The sequence below is a fragment of the Pseudonaja textilis genome, chromosome 1 (assembly GCF_049901715.1).
Source record: "Pseudonaja textilis isolate UNSWEBS1 chromosome 1, rPseTex1.2, whole genome shotgun sequence".
In the NCBI taxonomy this organism is placed as follows: Eukaryota; Metazoa; Chordata; class Lepidosauria; order Squamata; family Elapidae; genus Pseudonaja; species Pseudonaja textilis.
Genome location: NC_141990.1, coordinates 154,027,208 through 154,045,589, shown reverse-complemented (window position 1 = coordinate 154,045,589; position 18,382 = coordinate 154,027,208). Strand labels below are relative to the sequence as shown.

The window sequence follows — 18,382 nt, the reverse complement described above, 5'->3', positions numbered from 1 at the left end:
TACTGCCTTTAATTTTCTAAATCAAAGCCATACATTTAATATTGAAAATTCATCTTCCTTTCCACAATCTGCTTCTGAAACTGTCCTGGGTGAAACTGTCAGATTGGATTTTTCCATCTTTTCTTTCCTTTTACATAGTTGAATTTATTATGTCAATATTGTCTATTTGGTATTGTCTGCTAGGTGTAGAATATACATTTACATGCTTTCTACATTTGAATTTAGCCTATCTTACAATTTGCTATAAAATTCTGTGTCTTCCTCTATTCCTCAGTAAAAATGTATACTAGCATAAAGCTGAGATTCATTTGATATACACTATAGTTGATATTAGGGCTGTGCAGTACTTTGATTCAACTCCACTTCAAGCGCTTCAGAGTTCATGAAGGTACAGATTTGAACCTAGCAGCAATTTCATCTGGCATTTTTTCAGACTCCACTAAAACTATTGAGCCCTTTTTTCACATCAAAATGTAATCCTCTGGAAAGGAGAATGGTGATTACCCTATTAGATTAAAACCTGAAAAAAACCTTGTGCTATGAAACATAATTATATTTGAGGAGCCATTCCTTGTATCAACAACCTTGGTATGCAATTGCTTCAAGACAAGTTAAAAGAAGTTCACACAATTATTCATTTAGATAGGAGTACTCAATAGCATTTAGATTACTGGTTCAAAACTCAGATCCAGGTTCCTGGTATCAATCTCAACCAGTGTTCCAAGACACAATCCGTTCTTATGGGATAATTTGCTGGAAACTGAAAAATTGAAAATTATCTAGAATGGTCTAGTCCCAAGTATTAAGTATCATTTTACTAGTCCAATAGACTTCATTATTTTCTATATAAGAAAAGGTTCTCCCGAGAAAGGAATGAACATCTTTAAACTATCTTCATTCTTCACATTTTGTCAGTTATTACATTTCTCACTCCAGTTGTTTTTTATGGGTTCAGAGTATGATAGTTGAATGTAAACAAGCAAGGATACTTCAGATTTTGATATTACTCTATATTTATTATAAAGATAATTTTCTATTCAGTAACCTAAGAGCTTATAAAATTTGTCCATTTTATCTGCCAAACTGGCCAATTGTATTTATCATAAATATGGTTCATGCAATAATCTGTATTGTTTTTACTCTTGTTTTGTTTTTATTCCTTAAATAATTCTTTAATAAAATTTATGTAGATATGAGTCATGCTCTGACCCACCCATTGGTCCATAGATAGCAGGAGGTGAACTTACAGTCTTCTGCCCTAAATATAAACACCCCAGACAGAAACCAACCAGGAAGTCATAATTATGTCAATAAGACCAATAACTACTGTATTTTCTGAGGCAGTGAGACTAGAATTATGATTCAGAAATTATACAAGAGGGTGACTTCACAATTTTACCAATAGACTGAAATCAGTACGGGATCAGTATTTAAGGTTTTTAGCAAAAGACGTTTTTGGAACACAGTGAATCTAAGCAATTTTTTTTCATCTTGACATATTGTGTATTGTTCTTGAACATTTGACTACACAGACTACAAAATGGAAGTAAGAAACATAAATGAGAGTATATATGTACTTGTGATGTCATGTGTGGCTTATTGCCTTTGGAACAGTATTTTAGTTTTAAGGACTAACATTCCCAACTAGTCAGGAAAACTATTCTGACCCAAGCCTGGTTCAAATCAAATAAACACAAAGTATATATATAAAAGCAAACCTTTTTAATGTGTCTCTGTGAATTCTATTCATTCATAACAAAGAGTCATTAAAACTAATTGTCCCAGATAAGAGCAAGCCCTTTCAAAGTTGTGAAAGGCTGCCAAGAACACAAGATTAATTGCAGGGAAATATCCAAAACCAAAACTCTCCTAAAACAAACCAGAATAGACAGGACTTCCTCAAGAACTTGGAGTTGAAAGAACTGCTTTGCTTCCTGCAAAGAACTCAATCCCTGAGGGCTGGCTTTTATCCCTTATGGGAGGGGCCATCACCTTGCAGCCTTACTCCTGAGTCACTTGTGCTGCTGCAGCTGCTCTTTCCTTCAAGCAGCCCTGCGCGTGCACACACTGGTCACAGGCTCCTTGGGGTCCTCTGCATCATTGCTGTCAGACTCCACAAGCTCCGAAGGCAGCACCCCACTCTCCGATAGTCCTGGCCCATCCCTGCATCACACGCAGGTCCCTCACCCAAGTCCTCACTCTCAAAGATCTCAGCCGTCCGCACCTGCTGCCGACAAACCACAACAGATAACTCTGATTATTGCTATACTCATAATAGTTGATTGAAAAGCCAAGTGGTGCAAACCTTGACTGAGTTTTGCTCTACTGAACCTTCTGTGTTAATGTGTGGCTTCAGTGCCTTAGAAGCAACATTTTAAATTATTAAGTCTATCTTCTCTGTGAGTAAGAGACAGCTCTTTGAGTATGGGATGGCTATATCAATTAATAGCAGATTCTGAAAATAAAGTGATAAAACTTACTTGTAGATTGGAGGTGAAGTTTACATGTGGAAGAGAAAAAAAGGCAAATTCTATTCTTCCTCAGGCTGCAACAGTGGTTCTTAGTTTGCCCTGTTACTTGTTCTGTACCTATTTCATTATTTCATTATCCTCATCGTTCTGTACAGTAAATCTGAAAGTAGGAAAGGGTTGCTTCTTCTTTTTTTCCTTAGATTATTATTTTTATAAATAACTCAAGGCAGTAAACACACCTAATATTCTTTCCTCCTCTTATTTTTCCCAAAACATCTATGAGGTATGTTGGGCTGAGAGGAGGTGAGTGGCCCAAGGTCACCCAGAGGATTTTCATGCCTAAATTAGGACTAGAACTCACAGTCTTCTGCTTTCTAGCCTCTAGCTTTTCTTTCTCCTCTTATAAATTTAGAATATAACTCATCAAGTGAACAGTGAACAAAAGTGACTTCTTCCAATGATATTGAATTAGGTTATAAAATTTGCTACCACAAGTTATAGCTAAGGTCACTGGCTTAGACATATTTGAAAAAGAACTTGATAGGTTCATGGAAGATAAGACTATCAGTAACAAATAATCATAATGATTCCTTGCTTCAGAGGTAGTATTCTTAATACAAGTTGACTCTAGTCCACTCTGTCTTTTTGTTTCTGTCATTGGTAATGCTTTTGGTTGAGAAGTTTTGGCAGGAAATTTGAATTCAAATAGTTTTCTGATAATTTTTAATTTATTTTATTTTTCTCTTTTCCCTGCTCCTTTTTCTTCTGTTTTCATATGATTACTTTCATTTGTCCTTGGTGTAATGATAGTGGTGATATTAGCATCTTGTTCAGAATTCAATAGATTTTTAAGCTTTCTTTAAAATTATATAATGTGTTCAGTTCTATACGATCTATTATTTAATAAAATAATAAGCTCTAATTTTTATGGCAGTTGCAAATTCCATTATTTTATTGCTTTATACCCCATTTTTTCTTTTACTTCTTTTTGTAGCTATGACATCTGTTTTTTTTTAAAAAAAAAATTTATTGTTTCAAATGTTACTCTGAGACCCTCTTTTTCTTCATATTTTGTACCCCATATTCAATCATGCTTGATCTTTTGATTGTGATAATTATAGATTTCTCTGTTTTACTAAAATTGATATATATAAGACTTGCATTTTTTTAAAAAAGTAGAAACTTGATTTAAAGGAGAAGAATATTGCTTTGTGGCAGTGTGGGACTAAGGTTTTCTGAAACATCTAGATCTCAGTTGGGTGAAAACTAAATCTGAATTTGACATATTGCCTCACAGCTTAGCAAGTTTCTAAACAACATAATAGAACATTCAAAAGAAGTGCTTTATACATGGTCCAGCGACTGCAAATCACCTTTTTCAGAGGCTTTGCTTGTAAATACTGTGCATGTATAGGTAGTCCTTGACTTACAATCACAATTGAACCCCAAATTTTTGTTGTTAAGTGAGACATTTGTTACATAAATTTTGCCCCATTTTATGGCCTTTCTTGCCTCTGCTATTAAGTGAATCACTGCAGTTGATAAGTTAGTAATCCTGTTGTTGAGTGAATCTGGCTTCCCCATTGACTTTGCTTGTCAAGGTCACAGAAGGGGATCACATGACCCCAGGACACGGCAGTGGTCATAAATATGAGTCATTTACCAAGCTTCTGAATTTTGATCACATGATCATGGGGATTCTGGAAAGGTTGTAACCATGAAAAATCAGTTTTTCAGTGCTGTTGTAACTTTGAACAGTCACTAAATGAACTGTTGTAAGTTGAGAACTACCTGTAATATTTAAATAAAGCATATGTTTTTTTTCTGTCAGCCAATTGTTACATTTCACTAACTTTTTTCTTTCTGTGCTGTTGATTAATGTGCTCAACTAACTCTAAAATATTATGTTCTCATTGAATTGATACATGTACAAGACCAAAATTCACTAACCTTACTACGGCATGTTCTTACAGATGAGGATCGGAGTGATAATATTGTGATAGTTTCTAATGAGGAGATTCCCGAGTACATTATTTCTAGTGGTGAAGATCAACATACTAACCTAGAAAATGAGCTTGATTCTGATGGTAATTCAATTACATGGTTATTTTACAACCTTTCCATGACTAATTTTAATTTAATTATCAGTACCATATAATTCATTAGCTTGGTATTATTTTTGCTTGGATTCTTTTGATTTTCATAAATGCCTTCTGAGACATTTTTAACAATTAACTATCAACTAAGGATTGATTTTTTTAAATGCATTAGTTAATTATGAGTATAAATTTAATGGGAATCAGCAAACAGTTCTTCATAGACTAGTTTTGGTTGTTATTACCAGGGTGGGATTCAAATTTTTTAACAACTGGTTCTGTGAGTGGCTTAGTTGGTGGGCATGAGTTGATGGTCATGTGACTGTCTGGGCGTGGCCAACTCAACATCACTCACATCGAGGCACGCCTCTCCTCGCCTGGCCTCTCATGACTGTGGGGATGTTGCAACAGTCATAAATGTGAAAAATGGTCATAAGTCCCTTTTTTCAGTACCACTGTAACTTTGAATGGTCACTCCACACAAGCAAAGTACCAGCAAAGGAGGGGGGAAAAACTCCAGAGACGTTCCTGAGACAGGAAGTCCAGTCCTGCCAAGAATGTAATAAGGGTTAACGGAGAGGCAGTTTCTGTAAGCAACACCAGAATGTTTCCTTCCTGGCTTCCTTACAGGATTAGGCCAGTAATTTCTTCTAACAACCGATTCTCCAAACTGCTTAGAATGTTAACAGTCGGTTCTAGAGAATAGGTGCGAACCTGTAGAATGCCACCCCTGGTTATTACCAAAAGCCTATATATATATTTTGGGGTGAATTTCAAGTAAAAGCAATTATACTCGAAAGCTATCTTAGCAGTCCTGTGCAATATTTATTTGAAATTACTATATGTCTATGGATATGGATTTTGAGTATTAATTTCAGCAAGATATGTGTGTCATAAAGCATAGATCCAGGCATATGATTATTGAAACAAAGATGAGGAAATGCGGACAGGAAAATGACAAATAAAATGTACAAAGCAATAAGGATACAGTTACAAAATTCCTATGAACATAGCAATGTTTTTGTCCCAGTCAAGTATCTTCATGTTAATGGCAGCAAATACAAGTTCAAAACTTACTGCACTTTGTAAAAAAATACAATCCTTTCAAGCATTTCAAAAACACTGTTAGAAAGGCACTGGTGCAAATGATTTAAATTCAGGCAGATCCTAATCAAGAACTATAAACCTAAATTGCAATTGCAATGAAAAGGAAAGCTCTAAGTCAGGTTGTCAAGGCAGCATCATATAATGTATCACAACTTTTTCCCCTTCGCTAAACCGGGCATGGCCAGCACATGATGCATCTGGCCCATGGGCCGCAGGTTTTACACCTCTGCTCTAAGTAATGAGCTCCAAAGTAATAATGATTGGAGAAAAAAAATTTAATGTCTCTTAAAACCTTTAAGTCTAACTTATATGCTCCCTTTCTTTTGACTTTCCACATTCTGCTACACCCTGTTTATGGGATGGCAGTTAGCTTGGTTTTGTTTGTTTGTTTTGCTGTTTGATTTTTGTGGAGTTTTTACTTCTGTCTTCCTTTTTTTTTAATATACCTTGTTTTCTTTTAATCTTTTAGTTGATAAGCTACCCAGAGTCACCCTGGAATCAGGCAGCCTCTGAATTGAAATAACAAAAAAACAAACCTTGTTATTCACTAATAACTCTGAAAGTAAACTTCTATGAAAGTAATAATGGCAATCTATTTTAAAACTTCCTCAAGTTGAACCTACAAGAGACAGGTTTTCCTTCTGGGCTACAAAGTGCACTGCCATATCACATGAGCTCCCAACATATAGGGACTATTTGTGATGTTGTTGGCCTTTTCTTTATTCCCCCTTCTTTTTGGCAATAATATTCAGTATACATTTTCTCCTATCCTAAGCAATATTCACTGCAATTTGGTCTGAAATCAAATTCATCTGTATTCACTTTATAGTGGAAGGAACAATTTGTTGAGAGGAAAACCTTTTAGTAATTAACATGTACAGCTTAACAGAGGGGCGGGGGATTGGTTGGTTTTTCTGGATTTCTGTCAGTTTGTTGTAAAACAGAACTTGGTATTAATTTTCCTAGAATATTTGCAGTAAAAAGCCAGGTATTGTGTTTCTTACAAAGGGCATCTTTTGCTGGAAGGAGGCAGGGAGGAATGTTCAGGAAATTGTGACTGAGGTCATAAGTTCTTTCTTTACAATCATCTTCATATCCTTCCATTTGTTTTTGTGGAGTGAAGACATTTTCTTTTATTTCACTGATATCTGGTCCTTTAGCACATTCAGTCTGGTTGCCTAAAGGCCACGTAAAGAATTCAGTTATGGCAAGATTTAAACTGGAAACATTCAGATTGACTTAACACAGTAGTTCCTATTTCTCCACCTCTGAAAATCATTTAATATATGAGTAATAATTTTGTTAAGGGAAGGTCTTCAGTGAAAGATTTCAGTCTTTTCTATTTCTATAATAAGGAGCATATTGTGCTGTTTGAACTTTGAATGTTACAATCATATAACTAGACAGGATATCAAGGGAGCTGTAATCAGATCCTCACTTTTTGAAAGCTAGGCGATTGGATTATGGCTGCAGCACTGGAGGGGGAGGAAGACGTTGGATAAGCAACTCAAGTTGAAAGGATTCACACACATATCCTCAGTGCCATGGTTTTAATCTGATTTTCCTCTCCCTACTCCATTGCAGCTGCTGTTTAAAGTGTTAAAAATGGCAGGAGAAATGATCAAGATCTTCCAGCATTATATCTTCTTTGGTTCACAGTGGCCTACCTTACTATCACCTACAGTATATAGTGAGAGCTGTTATTCTCACTTTTTCATATAGTGTTGATAGAGAAATGAATGTAGCTATTACACATATAGCTAGAAGACTGAGTTCAAACTCTGGATCAAGCAGACCCTGACAAACCATTTCAGCCATAGTTCCTGATCTGTCAAGTAAAAATAAAGACACACTGGTCAAGGATTAATGAGATAAGACTATAAAATATTTTGTCCATTAAATGGTCTTCAGCCATTATTTTAGCTGAAAAAGTAGACATGCATCTATAAATAAATAATGTTTCCTTTCATTTGAAAAAGCATGGAATTTGTTTAGTATACATTCTTCATATAATATTATACTATAAGTGTTTCTGCCTATACTTGCTGAGAAATTGTGAGATTGAAGTCCACTAAACTTGCCAAGGGTTAGAAATACTGCTGTACTGTACATAAATAGGTGGCTTTGTCTCTCACTAATTCCAGCACGGCAAGACTGAAACTTATTGTAATTATTACATTTTTCCAATAATTAGGCAATATTTGCTTAATTAAGCAATCCAACTGATCTTGAAGCTGCCATCTTCCTTAAATAATCGATCAGGACAACCTTCTTGAGTACTGTACTCTTCAGAAATGCTGGACTACAATTCCCGTTAATTCCAATGAAAATGTCAGTCTGGAGGACACCAGCTTACAGAAGAATAAATTAGAGAACAGTACTATGAATAAACCGATAGCACAATAACATTTCCACTTTCAAGCTAAACTAGAGAGGACAAGGATATGCCAAGATACATTTAGAGATTTTTATTATGCTATAACTTTTCTCTTGAGTAATATTTAGAAAAAAATATGTCCTTTATTATTGGATATCTTCATTTCATATTTCAAAATAATGAACATACATGGATCAAATTTTACCTGATTGGATTATATTTTAAACAGTTTATCAATATGTGTTGCTGAAATATAATTTGTCCAAGTTCTGAGTTCTGCAGAAATTAATTGAAAAAAAATATATATTAAAAATTGATGTTTAAATATAAAATTAAAAAAGATATATATGCATATTCCAGGAAAAAGACAAGCCATATCGATAAAATTAATTTGAATCTTTGGCCCTAAATAACTTTATTTCTAAATAAATTCAATTGGATTTCATTTATATAAATGTATTAATTATTGGCCATAATACACCATGAACCTTAAAATAACTTAGTTGTAAAGGAATGAAGACAGGAAATACCCTACAAAGAATCCATTTTAAAAATGTATTGTTAGGATTCAGTTTTACATTTTATCCACCTTCACAATACATTGGCTGTTGTATTTCTTAAGTTCTCAGTTCTGTATTTGATTTCCATATAAATTTAAAGATTACAATTAGAGCAATGCAAATATTGTTTTTTAAATAAATGCATTATTATAGTAACTGCATTTAAATGCATCTCTCTCTATTTATCTATCTATCTGGCTTCCCCCCCCTCCCTATCTCTCTTTCTCTTCCCCCCTCCATTGTGCTGTGGTCTTCACATATTTAGTTGAGCAGAACAGCAAATTGGTGGATTTGAAGCTGAAGAAACTCTTAGACACTCAGCCACAAGTGGCAAATTCACTTACCAGCACAGCTCCAAAACCAGTTTCTGATAACACCGAGCCAATGTTTATGGTAAGCTTAACAAAAAAAACCCAAATCCTTTCCCCATAATACCTGTGCATTTTGGATTCTAATTTGCATTTAATAGTGAAGAATGACCATTTTTTATAAGTTCTTCAAAGTTTACAGTGCTATAAAACCACTTTTTGTAACTATATAAACAGATTTGAATTATATTTTGGCTATGTGTTCACAGATGTTTTATAATTGCACAGTTATTTAACTAGTAATGGCTTCATTTGGCTACTGCACTGTGAAATAATATATTTTGGTAATCTTTTATTTCCATTAAAATTCATTTTTCTTTATGGGTATATTGGCTGTATGAAAAATACTGAAATACATATTACTGCCTAACTCAAAATTAGCAATATTAAGCTGGCAGAGTTTTAACTTGGCCTAAATAAAGTTATTACCCTAATATATATTTGAAAATATATTTCAGCTCTACAGTCACTTGTTGTATCCTCTTCCTTCTTAAGGTTGTTCATTAATGTGAAGTAGAGCTCTTTTGGGGCCTATTTTAAGTAACTTTAAGAATTACACTTTCTTCTTGCTTTAATGACATCTTTAAACTTTTTCATAAATGATTTTAACATGTTGATTATAGAAACTGCATTTGTGTCTTAGGTAGTTGAGGTATTCTGCCATATTATTTGTCAGTGGCAGGAAATTCTCTCTATATACATAGGCTTTGATAGATTTGTTGGTGTATCTACTCAGCTTATTGTCTTCATTAGTCATAGCTATTACTCCTTAGGGAAAAGATTTGGATGGCTGTGAGTACAGTCCACTTGTATAACTTTTCACCCACCTGCAGACTGGGGGTGTATGCCCTGCTGAGTGAAAGGATTTCCTTCCCCAGAAACAGAGATGCTTTGAAGTCTCAAAACAATGACTTTCATTGCTTTTTCCTTTACACTGTCGGTTCCGATAAATTGGTGATGAAAGTGTGCAGCAGCAGCAGCAGCAGAGGGCTTTCAGTCTCTATCTTTGAACAAAGAGAAGCTTGGATCAAGTCTGATTTTTTGCGTTCAATTTAGCTTTCTGCAGTGGATTTAATGCAAAATGAAGCTGGCCTTGGAATAATACAATGGATTGAAAAGGCTAACTGAATTAGTGGGCTTAGAGGAATACATTTGTAAAGTGGCAGAAGTCCCTAGTCATAAAAAGGCTTCTTAAAATGGGATTTACTGGCTAATCGCACTGATATTTTAACATGTTGCCAGGCCTAAAAAATTAGCCATGTTTGTTTATTTTAGTAAAGACTTGCATTTCGACTGTCAGATGGCTATTGTACGAAGAGCTCGAAGAGGTCCTTTTCTTAGAAGAATGAAATCATAGCATCTGGATTCTTGAAAAAATAATTCTAGAATGAGGGATGCTTTTAAAGAATTAGCTCCATAAATGGCTGACTAGCTATTAGGACAATTTCATTCAGTTAAGATGGCACCTTCACACACACCAGCAAAATAGTTTTTTTTCTAATTGCACACATTTGTATGAAGGAGAGGACCTTTCATTTCTGTTCTGTTCCCCTTCCCCTTTTTTTTAGTAAGTGAAACAAAAAGTATAGCTGGATTCGAACACTTTCTATAATGCTGCATGAAAAAAATATGTCCATCTGTTCTCTTAGAGCTTTCAGCATTGACTTGGATTTATGTTTCTAATAAAATGCAGTTTACACATTTATAAATAGGCATTCTGTGTTTGTGGAAAAGGATAAACTGTTACCTTCCCTGGAGGATTCTGTATCCCAGGCCTCCTTGAGGCTAGAGAATAGGCCATTGGAGAACTCCCTCATTACCAATTGTCTCAATGCAGGGGAAGGGCAGAGTCTTGGTAGCTTTTGATAACCAGTTTCAGCATTCAGCAGGCTTAGCTATTAGTCATGCATCTTAGCCTTTCCCTATTTACTTTCAAAACACTTAATAAAAATAATAATAGATTAGGTATAAAATGAAATATTTGTTTGGTACACAGCATCTCGGTATCTGCTGTTTCCACACACGGCAGTGGTTTAGTCTTCTGGGATATTTCACATTGATAGACCCATTTGAATGTATTATCAAAGGAAGCTCCGGAAAATGGTAATTGTAGTTTCCAAAGCTGTCAAAGGTTTTATTTATAAATCTGGATTCATAAAGTTATAACTAATGAAACATAGTTCACTGGGACTATAACCTTACTTTTTATTTGTCATCAAGCATTAGTCATCTCAATGGATATAACATTAGAAATGATTCTTTGTATTATGCAGGAAAAAATATGTGGCTCCAATCAGAATGACACAATTTTTTACTGGGGCAAATCATGTGTGCAAAAGACTAGAGGCAGTATGTAAATTAAACAGAGATACAATGTTTAAAAATATACATGCTGTTCTAGGAACCCTAATATATACATGGTGCTCTGGGTATCCAGTTGGCAAATGGTAATCTTCTGAGTCCAGCTTTGCCTCAAGTCACAGTGCATGTTGCTAACAGATCTTAGTAGACAAGCCCAGCTGAAGTGCATGTTGCCAGATTAATAGCCAAAGGAGTTTATTTTGCCAAAACCTCTTTTGGGGGGTTCCATACATCTTTGGCTCATAGTAAAATTGTTATCTGACACAAGCTTCTGAGTATTGGGGTTTTCTCTCCATAATGCTCTTCTCCTGAAATACACCTTTCAATTATCCTGTTTGCATTTATAAACAATAGACTGTGATGCTCAGTTTTGTTTTTGTTTTGTTTTTTTCTGGCAGAATGAGACAGAGGAACATGCTGAGCGATTACAAAAAGCAGCTGAACGTTTTAGAAGTCCTGTTGTTTTCAGCAAGGATTCAACAGTCAGAAAAACGCAGCTTCAGTCATTCAGTCAATACGTTGAAAACAGACCAGGTAGGCAGAAATATTCATTTAAAATATTCTCCTCCATTCCCAGCCTTACGACTTCATGATATTTAACAATAAATAATAATGTGAGTCCACTTTTCAAGACACAAATATCAAGTATTAAAATAATTTTTCATGTCTTTCCTTTTTTTTTCAAGAGATGAAAAGACAGAGATCAATACAGGAAGATATAAAGAGAGGAAATGAGGAGAAGGCAGCAATAACTGAAACTCAGAGGAAGCCATCAGAAGATGAAGTGCTTAATGTATATTAATTTTTTATCTGGTTTCATGATTGCTGATAATTCTCAACTGTATGTGGAAATAGTGCCTTTATTTGTTAAAATGAGATGTTAGGTTTTCTTAGATGTCAATCTCCATTGCATTCAAAGCAGAGTGAGAGGGCTGTGCTGTTGAATTAGTCTGCAGCGTGGTGATAATTGTCAGATAAAAAAATGAATTTTTCAGAGTTCCGCAGCTCCAGCTTCCTTGAGACATTTCCATCAGGGCACTTCCCATAAAGAGATTCCAGTATTGATCGACCGGGAGGATTTTAATTATTACAATAGCAGATACTGCAGAGCTGCAGTTAGAGGGAAAAGTCACATGAGACCTGCTAGAATTTCTCAGCCAACCCATTTTGTTGGCTTGGGTTAATGGGTGTTCAACCTTTCCATTATCCAGATCAGCCGTGAATTACTAGCTGAATGATGTTTGCATTAATATAATATATATGGTAATTTCTTCACTTAATTAACGGGGAGGTTCAGCTCAGTAGGGGTATGGGCTGATCATGTGTAAAATTGATTTGTGAGGGAAATATTTGATAGACCGCAGGGAAAAAATGCTTTTGATGGACAGCTATAGGACGGAAGCAAAAGGAACAAGTTTGACCTGAATATGTTTTATTGCTAGGGTTTTTTTCCTTTTCTTTTTGTTTTAACTAGAGGCTCCACATAATTTTCTGCAATGGTCAGTTATTGCTTTCTGTTGTTTTCCAAATCAGTAGAGTGTTTTTTTGCTCTCTCCGATCAAACTCAGTTTCATCTAAAGAATATGTTTCCTAATCCTTACACACAGTGTCTACACATCTTAGTATTTTCCCACTGATAATTTTTTTCTTTTTCTTTTAGAACAGTTGGGCTTTAATAGAGTTGAAGAGATCTTGCTTAGCAAGTTCATAATATATATGCAAATTGTGGATATGAACTCTTAGAAAGTTTCACCCTGACACAGCATTCTTTTTAATCTAATAATATTCTGCACAGTCCTGAGAGCTAGCAATGGCAGAGCTTTGTATTCTTTTCAGTAAATCAAAGAGGATGGCATGCAGTTGCTTTTCATTGATGTTCCTCCTCCCATAGTTGTTTTTCATTTCATGCATGCAAAAGACTGCAACAACCAAGTTTGGTTGAGATAACTAAAACAAACTTACTTGAGAACTTTTTCCCCATGATTGTTGTGGGGAGAGACAATGAATTCTCATGCATGCCCAACATCAAAAACTCTATGCAATAGTATATTAATTTATTTAATATACTATTCAATAAACTTTCTCCTGTTTTCAATTTTAGTACTATTTTTCAGTATTGAACCATTAAGCCCCCCAATTTAGAGACTGGTGAGATTAGCATCTCAACTGTTTATTATTGGCTCTCTTTTCCAGCAACAAGTTAGGGAATAGAAGAGAAACAATCATATCTGCTAGGATTAATGTTCTTATGAAAAGGTTATTGTTCTATATACCTTTCTTTGGAAAGATAAAATATTTGTGAAGGAAAATAAGCTTTAGTGTGCATCCATGAATCTTAATTAGGGTCTTGAAAGAGGCATATGGGTGATTCCAAAATTTCAGCAAAAGGAAGGAATTTCCTCTCTCATCTTAGTTGTTCATTAGCAGAACAAAAGCTGAGATTATAATGTAATTAAAATATAATATAATATAATGTTGTATATATTGCCATTAATTAAAGTGATTTTGAGCTAAATGATTTTTGAATTGCTTTCCCTTTATATACTGTATATGTTAGAAGATGCAAAGTGAAATATTTTTTCATATGCTTATATTACAAGTCTAATTCAGTGATCTGAGAAAGACATTTTTCTTTCTGAGACAAACATATTTTTTTGCTTCTAAATAACTTCTTATTATCAAAAAAGTTGAAGTCGAAGGATACCAAAACCAGAATATCTTTATAAATGAGTCTTATAAAATTGCATGAAAGTCATATTTTTCCCCCCATGGAGAAGGTGTTTTATGAGTTAAAGTGAATTTAAAACTTTCATTTATAATTCAGCTTTCTTAAGTTGACTGAACTATAAAAGCCGAAAAGGTTTTTAAATCCTAATTAGAATTTTAAAAGAAAATGAGAAAGTTTGAAACTATAAAAACTAACATTCATTGAATAGGAATTTAACCCAACGTTGCTCATAATAATGTTTGGCAAATAGCTGGCATGTATGAATTGTGATTCATGTTTTGGTAGGGAGCATGATATTTAAGTAAGTGTCTTACTAAGTGTTTCTGAGGGGGGGAAATGCAACTTAACAAGTGATGTAGTTTCTTGTTTGTTCTTTTTAACAGAAAGGGTTCAAAGACACCAGTCAGTATGTTGTAGGAGAATTGGCAGCACTAGAGAAAGAGCAAAAGCAAATTGACACCCGTGCCGCGCTGGTGGAGAAGCGCCTTCGCTATCTCATGGACACAGGTACGGTGCCCAATTACACTGTAAACAGTTTTGGCAAATTGAGCGTTCACAAACTCTTATAGAGTTTTGGAAGTGTGAATCTTTGAAGCTTGAATGTTCAGCAAAACTGCCTTGAAAATAAAAAGGCTGTGATTTGCAGCCACCACTCTGGGCCCTGGTGATAAGAGTGCCTTCATGGGAAGTGATAACTTACCCTGATACTGTGTGAGCCAGCACTATTGAACAGTGTGCTCATCCATGCAGAGTTGGAATACACATCTGTGCCTCATTGATATGCCACTGCTAAAAGAGAGAGAGAGAGAGATCTTCACTGTTCTACTGATTCAGGGGGGGGAGGCGGGGGGGATGATTTGGCCAGCTAAAGCCGTGTACCACATGAAACAGAGCACAGTACATAGGGGGAAGACTCCGCTGACTAGATCACTGAAATTTGAGAATACTATCTGGTTACTGATGCTCCACTGTCTTTTTCCCCCCAGATTCTTTGTTTTTTTAAGTGTGTAATACTTTGTGTTAACTGGTACATAAAAAAGGGATTGAAAGATACAGTTGGGATTTTGTGAACTATACTGCTGTGGCCAAATCCAGGCCATAATAAATATTAGAATATTATAATAGAGATTGCTTTTGCAGGTGATGTGTGGTAAGGGAGAGATTCACCAATATCACATACATCAAAACAAATGCAGGCCTCATAATGGAAACTTAAGTAATCCACAGTGGAAGGAAATTTGTTTCACACTACATGTATCTGTAAAGCTAATATACCTCCAGGTTAATGTTACCACAATCTTAAAAAGCTGACTGTACACACGGAAGCTTGTAAATTATTGAACAAATAAATTTCTAGACAGATACCGTTATTAATTTACACTGTGTAAAAGATTCAAGGCATTATATCAAGTATGTTATCCAATATAGTGATGAGATGAAAAAACAGCACTTGCCCACAAATTATGCATTTTTTATTTTTAGTTACTATCTACCCAAACTCTCTTTTCTTCTAACTGATTTAATGTACAGTAAAAAGGAATAAACTTATTCATAGTAAAAATATAAACTATATGCACAAGTTCATCTTTTCTGGTAGATACTAGTCTAAAAAACTTGCAATAAAACTTATTCTTTAATATTGTTTTTCTAAGATATTCTATTTATTCAGTGATTTTTTTAAAAAAATGACTTGTTTGCAACCTCCATTTACTGAAATATAAAATTATAATAACAAGGTTATTGCTTAATGCTCTATATAGAAAAAAACTCAAGTTCCTCTCTTTTAAATTCACGAAAATGGATGGTAGAATTTATAAAAAATGCTGATTTAGAAGATAAATGCAACCTGATGATTAAATGCTACTGTAACATATACGCAATCAACCTGATAAATGGTCAGGGATATTTTTAACATCAATGAAAAAATGTCGTTCAAATACTTCAGTTATAACTAGGATTTCTTTTAAGTTGTTGAAAATGTAATCTATCTGAAAGAGGATTTCATATGCCATCTCCTTTTTTTATCCCTATTTTGTCTTCATTTGGACTGTCTACTACTCCCAGCTGTTACTTATTTTTTTAAAAAACTATTAATGGTTGTGTATTGGTGTTAACATTGATACTGAGTGTGAGAAAAATCGCAATTTCCTTTGAAATATTTTTCCTCTCCGGTTTGCTCACTCAAGATGTATATACTTATACACTTCTGTGTTGTTGTCTTGCCTAAATATGATTCTTGTCCACCAGATCTTATTCTGTTTTCTTTCCCTGTGATTATTTTTCTGCTGCCAACTGTTCTGCATTCACTGAATCAATCACATGCCAGTTATCTTCTAGATTGGATTTTAAATTATCAACTTAAGACTGTTTTTGTGATATTGATTTCTGTTTTCTTTGTGACAAAAACTTTTGTGGTAAGTCTTCTTTTACACATTTCCTGGATCCCTCCAGCACTTCATGGCACCCTTTTGCCAGCAGTTCAAGTGGGCCTGAATATATCAACCAAATAGTTTCCCACATATTGGTATTTCTTTAAAAAAATAAAGTCAGTAATAGGCGATGTGGCTTCAGGATGTTACCATCCTTCAAGCAAATAGGAATTTTTAACCCAAAGTTGCCTCCATGGAGAAAATAGACTAGTTGAAAGGTACAACTAAAAAATGAACTGGTAGGTCAGGTTAAGCAGAGTATGCTCAATTTACCTGGCTCCAGTCAGTTTGCTTACTGAATTCCAGAAGGGTGCTCAGTAATACTATAGAGTGCTCAATAATATTCAATAATACTATAATGCTATGTATTATATAGTATTACTATCCTTAAGTACTCTCTGATCCTTGAGATAGCAAGATCCCAGAATCTTCAACCTTTCTCCTTGATCCTGTCAAATAACATGAGCCAGATGGACCTTTGGGCATCACTTTTTAAAATTAGTTTGAGTGCCTCAAAAATATTTCTAAACACTACCATCGGTCCCAAAAATGTAAGAGTGATGATAACAATATCATCCAATTCTTATTTTCAAACTATGTAAGGGGAAAGCTGATAGAACATAAAACAACAGGGATCTTGGAGGTCTTCTAGTCCAACCTGCTACTGGAGCTAAGATCCTATATCATTCCGAACAAATGGTTATCCAATCTCCTCTTGAAACCCTCCAGTGATGGAACACCCACAACTTCTGAAGATAAGCCATTCCACTGAATATTTGTTCTCACTGTCAAGAAATTTCTTCTTAGTTCTAGGTTGAATCTGTCTTTGATGGTCTTCCATCCATTACTTCTTGTCCTGCCCTCTGGTGCTTCAGAGAATAAGTTGACCACCTCTTCTCTATGTCAGCCCCTGAAGTGCTGGAAGACAGCTATCATGTGACCACTAGTACTTCTCTTTGATAGGCTAGATATACTTAGTTCCTTCAACCATTCATCAGATGGTTTAGCCTCCAGACCCCTTATCATCTTTGTTGCTATTTTCGGCACTCCTTCTAGGGCCTCAGTATGTTTTTTTTTTTATCACGGTGACCAGAACTGGATGCAGTATTCCAAGTATGGTCTCACCAGTGTAATATAAAAGCAGCACGGTCACCTCACGTCTTCTTGAAACTATCCCTCTCTTAGTGCAACCTAGGACCGCATTAGCTTTTTAAAATTATTCCTGCCTGAATGCAGGACCTTACTTTTTCACCAATGAACTGCATCTTGTTGTATAGGGCCCAGTGCTCAAGTCTGTCAAGATCCTTTTGAATATGTTGGCAGTTCCCCCCAGCTTGGAATCATCTGCAAATTTCCCTTCTGTCCCTTCATCTAAATCATTTATGAAGATGGTGAAGATACTGGGCCTAAGACAGAGCCTTGAGCTACCCCACTGCAGGTTTCCCTCCATATAAATGCAGTTCCATTGAGAACTATCCACTTGGTCAGCCAATTGGGAATCAATCTGGTGGTGATGCTATCTAGCCCACATTTTTCTATCTTATCAAGAAGGAGGCTATAGTCTACTTTGTCAAATGTCTTACTGAAGTCTAAGTAAACTATGTCCGCAGCATTTCCCCAATCCAGTAATTTAGTCACTTTGTCAAAGAAGACAATAAGGTTTGTCTAGCATGATCTGTTTTTAACAAACCCATATGGGCTTTTAGTAATCACTTTACTTGTTTCTAATGCTTGCAAATCTGCTATTTGATTATCTTTTATAGGATTTTCCCAAGTTTTGATGTTGGGCTGATTGCTCTGTAATTTCCTGGATTCATTTTTGATGAATCTTCATTTTTGAAGATTGGAACCACCTCAGCCTTTTTCTAGGCTTATGGCAATTCCC

General features: G+C 35.1%; 1 protein-coding gene across 4 annotated transcripts in view; it reads left to right on the top strand.

The window, feature by feature from the left end:
* EHBP1 (EH domain binding protein 1) overlaps positions 1-18,382 on the top strand; it is a 257,453-nt gene that overhangs the window by 186,440 nt on the left and 52,631 nt on the right. For 2 of the 4 annotated variants that reach the window (XM_026712823.2, XM_026712826.2), the window contains 5 exons: positions 4,445-4,558; positions 8,877-9,004; positions 11,739-11,874; positions 12,027-12,133; positions 14,452-14,575. In XM_026712823.2, the coding sequence (XP_026568608.1) occupies positions 4,445-4,558; positions 8,877-9,004; positions 11,739-11,874; positions 12,027-12,133; positions 14,452-14,575 (609 nt within the window). The remainder of the gene's footprint in view (positions 1-4,444; positions 4,559-8,876; positions 9,005-11,738; positions 11,875-12,026; positions 12,134-14,451; positions 14,576-18,382) is intronic. The other 2 variants (XM_026712825.2, XM_087919329.1) reach the window with 1 other exon arrangement.